This window comes from Pinus tabuliformis, chromosome 1_1 (genome assembly GCF_031772625.1).
Source record: "Pinus tabuliformis cultivar Carrire ecotype Pingquan chromosome 1_1, CPIR1, whole genome shotgun sequence".
NCBI lineage: Eukaryota > Viridiplantae > Streptophyta > Pinopsida > Pinales > Pinaceae > Pinus > Pinus tabuliformis.
The window spans coordinates 817,965,369-817,970,826 of NC_142297.1; the positions used below are offsets into that span (position 1 = coordinate 817,965,369).

The window sequence follows — 5,458 nt, forward strand, 5'->3', positions numbered from 1 at the left end:
TTTATGACAAAAATAACCTTGAAGATGAGATGAACCACCTCCTTAAAGTATTTAATAAAAATGGTTATAGCATGTCTCAAAGTCTTAGGGCTTTTGAAAATGCTGGAAAAGGACTTAAGAATAAGATTGACCCCGAGGATTTGTCTTCTGGAGTTCATCTTCCTTTTATTCAAGGGACCACAAATAAAATCACTAGGGTCTTGAAAAAACATAAGATTCATTCCTCCTTTAGACCCGTTAACACTACTGGAATTTTTCTCCATTCTGTTAAAGACACGGTTGACCCTAAGGATAGGAAAGGCATTTACATCATTCGTTGTTCGTGTGGAACTCCTTATATTGGGGGACCGGTCGTTCTATTAACCAAAGGATTTGTGAACATACTGCAGACATCATGCATGGGAGGTCATGCTCCTTCGCCTTGGTGGAACATGCAGAAAAAACCAATCATCACATCTACATCGAAGAGGTTAAGGTCATTGTGAGGATTGACAATTTTCATCATCGTAAATTCAGGGAGGCCCTAGAAATTGAAAAACATCCTGATAATCTAAACAGAGATGATGGCTGGAACATCAACAGATGCTGGATTCCTACACTTTCTTCCTAAGTTAACTTTTTATTTATTTTCAATTTTAATAATATATATATATATATATATATAATTATCTCTAAATATAGAATCTCTCCAAAAAAAATAGATGGAATATAAATAAAAAAATGAAAAAAGCTGTAGAGTATATATCAATAATATTACAATATAATAAAATAGTATTACAATATAATAAAAAAATTAGAATATCATAAACTAAAAACATAAAACCTTTTTTTCCAAAGTACCATCACAATCTCTAAATGTAGAATATAGATAGAATAGAAATAGAAAATAGAGAAGGTTACCAGGTATATATAAATAGTATTACAATATAATAAAAAACTATAATATCATAAACTAAAAACGTAAAACTTTTTTTTTCGTCCATAACGGCTCACCACAATATCTAAATATAGAATCTCTCCACCAAAATAGATGGAATAGAAATAGAAAACAGAGAAAATTATAAATATATAAAAATAATATTACAATCTAATAATAAAAAAATAGAATATCATAAACTAAAAATATAAAACCAAAACACTTACCACAATCTCTAAATATAGAATCTCTCCACCAAAATAAATAGATAAAATAAAAATAGAAATAGAAAAAATTATAAAATATATATTTCCCTTTTGGATTTACTTTTTAGATTTTTACTTTCATTTTAAATTCCACCCAAATTCTTCGGAGATGAGTCTGCCAACCATTTATTCAAACTGCACTCAAAAATCTCTCCTCACTTTGCTCAATTCTTATCCAAAACATGTCAAGTCTCAATCAGATATGGGGTTAAAAACCTCACTCGCATATTATCATCGCTTCAACAGCCCAGACTAATGGAAGTCATCGTTATCCAAATTGTTAATTTGGGTGAAGCCGCAAACATCCACAAAGAAAACGGCTGTTTTTGCGGCGATGGGTGGCGCACCACATGTCACCTTATATCGGTAACCTGCGCTCCTCCGTCCCTTGTATATGTATAAATCAACCCCATTCTCATCTTTCATTCATTCACGATTTGGTTTTGTTGGATGTTGTTCTCGCTGCAGTATGGCAGCAGCAAAATGTATTGCTCTACTTCTTCTCGCACTGGCCGTGGGGGGCACCCACGCCATCTACGTCTTGTACTGGGGTGAAGACAACAAGGGGTCAGACAGATTCGACTCGGATATAGGGACGCCCTATGCAGACTCGCAAATTAACTCCACCTCCGAAATCGTCTGGAAGACATTCGCCCAGCAGTCGCCCACTGACAGGAAGAAGTTGACACATATAATTCTGATTATGCAGAACTTCACAGAGACTACCACTACCTGCGTGAAAGGCCAGGCTATCTACTCGAGTTCTGTCTACGTTTACAAGTACCCGGGTGATCTAAAAAAAGAGGCGACATTGTTTGCCTGCGTGGAAGACTACGGTATCTACTTGAACAGTGACTACGTTTACAAGTACCCGGGTGATATAAAAAAAGAGTTCTCGGACATTATGTACCAGGCAATGACGTACATCTGGCAGTGGGACGCCAACGGCACTGCGCCCGCGTGGTGGAAGGGAGGCGTTCCCGCTTATATGCGCATCGCTGCTGGTCACGCTCCCTCTAGCTGGGCTCACCTCGGCACCGGCGATAGTTGGGAAGAGGGCTACGATGTGACCGGCAGGTTTATCCAGTATTTGGACTTCGTTACGCCTGATTTCGTTGCGAATATGAACGCGAAAATAGAATTGTCATGGGACATCGGATACTTCAAGGATATCACTGGTAAATCCGTGCATGAGCTTTGGAAGGATTACAAGGCTGAGTATCCAAAAGGATCCTGACCAAAAGTAGTGGGTGAATTGCCGCATCACATAAGTCTCCTATTCAATAACAAATAGTGGCATATTAGGTGGCGGGTTTTAGATTGAAGCAGCATCATCCAGTGTGTTCCTAGGCAATACGCCTGCAACAAAAAAATATCGATAAAATGGATCTTAAGACAGATAAGTCTGTCCTAGTAATACAACAGAATGTTCTATGTTCTGTCGTGAAATTTCATTGCAATGTCAATAAATTCGAGAATATGTTATTTTTTTAATTCGAGTTTGAGGTTGAAACTCTACTTGGTTAGAAATCAAATCAATCTCTGATTTCTTCTTTTCAAAAATAGAAAGCTAGTTTTTTAATTTTTAAAATAACAATACTCTATTGATTGATTTGCCTTCATTTTTATTAATGTTTTTAATTAAATAGGTATCTTGAATTATTTATATATATATATATGAATGAAACTCTATAAAATGAAAGAGAAACATGTAGTGGATATATTAGAAACTTGGCCTTAATGCCAATGAGCCGATTACAAAAGGTGAGTCTAAATCCAGAAATGCCAAACAACCTTGCAAGACGGTGACAATTATGTTTATTTAGCTGCTACGATGCGGTCAATTTTAGAGATTTTCCCAAGCTTTTGGATACAAACAAATTGATTTAACATAAGGCAATAAAACATGACAAATTTCTAAATTAAGGAATTGGTTCCCATATTTCTTGTCTGCCTCTTAGCAAGGTACCAGTCGTAAGAAGGGCTGCTTTGTTAGCTTCAGTGTCCGCCTCCTTATTATTGGGTCTCAACACATAATAGAAATTCAAGTTCTGGAAAGAGTCTCCAAGGTCTGAAATTTTGCAAATCAGCCTTGCTAGCCTTAGGTCCATTGGCTTAGAATGAGCCACCATAGTCTTAATGATAACCTGAGAGTCTCCAATAACATTAGCCTCCTTGATGTTTAGCACTTTCAAAATCTTGAGTCCTTGAAAAAGAGCCAAAGCCTCAGCTTGAATGCTAGAAGCGATTCCTAAACCCGAGGCGAAACAGTGGATCCTAAAACCAGTTAGATTCAAAATAACTCCTCCAGCACCAGCTATTCCAGGATTGCCCTTTGCATCCCCATCAAAAAATAGAGAGTGCCTCTGATGGTTTGTGATCCATCCCTGGATCTCTTTTGCTGTAGCCCTTATTTGCCAAACTTTTGGGAGAGAGATACTCTTTGCCTTTTTTTGGAATTGGAGATCAAGAGAAGATCCAGAATTTTTATCCTGTTGTGTGAGATTTAAATCATCTTTGTGGTCTCTCACGCACTCTTTTAACTGGCATTTAATTTTAACTACCACTAGCTTGACATCCTATTGACAGTTTGAAAATCCTTTTTTTTCGTTCAAGCCAAATCTGCCAGTAGATAATTTTAGGGAGAATAAACCAAGCAGCTCTAATAATTTTGTTTTCTGGAGGAGGACCAAAGTACCTTTGCAGCCATTTGACAAAAAAATCAATTGTGGGGGAAGGCAACATGAAGCTAGAACTCAAAGTTTCTAGCAGCTCGGTCTAGATCTACAATGTAAAGGAACATTCAAGAGATGAGAAATTCTTTCCTGGTTTACCTTGAAAAGTTTGCACCTTGAAGGGCCGTGGAAGCCACGCTTCTGAAGATTATCGTCTATCAAGATTTTGGAATGGCATAACAACCAATTGAAGAAGTTGATTTTTGGTAGTGAGGGACAATGTCATATCCCTTTCCATGGCTCTAGGTTTGTGGCCACATGGGGGCACTCCCATAGCTTGGTGTATCCATGAGCAATGGAATAAACACCAGCCTGCACACCCCAACCTCTTGAATCCCTACTTCGCATCCACGTTGGAGCCAATCCATGAAGCTTGGAGAGTAGATCCTCACGTTCCGTAGACAAATCTGGGGGCGTTTCAAGTTTCCAACCAGCCCCGCGTGAATCCTGCAAGACTGAAATTTCCCACAAGGAATGCAATCTAGCATCGTTAATCCAATTGCACAACGCTTGAAGAGAGCAATAGTCTCCCAGCGGCTCATTGTTCATAATTCTGTCTGTCCAAAGGTTGATCCTTTTTCCATTGCTAGGGACCTAGTAGGCATGAGTATTTATAAGAGGACAGACTTTGGTACAGAGCTTCTGGAAGGGCGTATTTAGGAGTGGCAGAGGATGATCTAGATAGTGGAAGCGCTTGCCATTAAAGTAGTTTTTCCAAAGAGCTAGTTGTGCCCAACGAGGGTTAGGAGCAATAATTCTCCAAATGAGCTTAGCTCCCATAGCGATATTTTAATATCCATGATTTTTGAAGTTCAAGCCTCCTTCCAAGAGTGGTTTGGAGATGGATTCCCAGCTGACTAACATAATATTTTTCTCATTTTTCTTGCCCCCCTTCCAAAAAAATTTTCGAATGATCTCCTCCATTCTTCTGAGAATGCCAGAGGGAGCAAGAAGAACAAAAAACTGAAATAAGGGCAGACTGTTAAGGACTGATTTAATAAGGACTGACTTACCAGCAATGTTGATCCAAGAAAAGCCCCACGAAAGCAACTTGTTCTTGAATTTCTCCAATTGGGGGAGCCAATCTCTACTGAAGGCTCTTTTAATAAATACAGGAAGGCTTAGGTAGTTGAAGGAAGTCTAGTTTGAGGAGGTTGCGAAACCAAAGGTTCTGGAAATGGAATTGAGCAAGCTGGAAGTGGTGTTCTAGCAATAGATATGGCATTTTCCACTGTTTAGACTGCTTCTAGAAATCATACAAAACTCATCCAGGACTCCTTTAAATCTGGAGGCTATAAGCACAAAGGCAGCTCCCAATAACAAGGTGTCATCTGCAAAGAGGGCATGCTTAATCTTTTTAACACCTCTTGCTATACAAAGCCCAACAATTTCTTGGTCCATCATTTTCTTGTCTAAATAGAAGCTGAGGACAGAGGCTTGAAGAACGAATAGAAGGGGTGAGAGAAGGCACCCTTGTGTGAGCCCTCTCATGGATTTGAAAAAGTCAGTAGCTCTGTCATTTACTAATGGAGCAATCCAAG

The 5,458-nt window shown here is 38.6% G+C and overlaps 1 protein-coding gene across 1 annotated transcript; it reads left to right on the forward strand.

The window, feature by feature from the left end:
- Nucleotides 1-1,651: 1,651 nt before the first annotated feature.
- Nucleotides 1,652-2,419, forward strand: LOC149216581 (uncharacterized). Its single transcript, XM_089390016.1, has one exon. It carries the CDS (start codon nt 1,652-1,654, stop codon nt 2,417-2,419), a length of 768 nt encoding a protein of 255 aa, XP_089246142.1.
- The last annotated feature ends 3,039 nt before the right edge of the window (nt 2,420-5,458 follow it).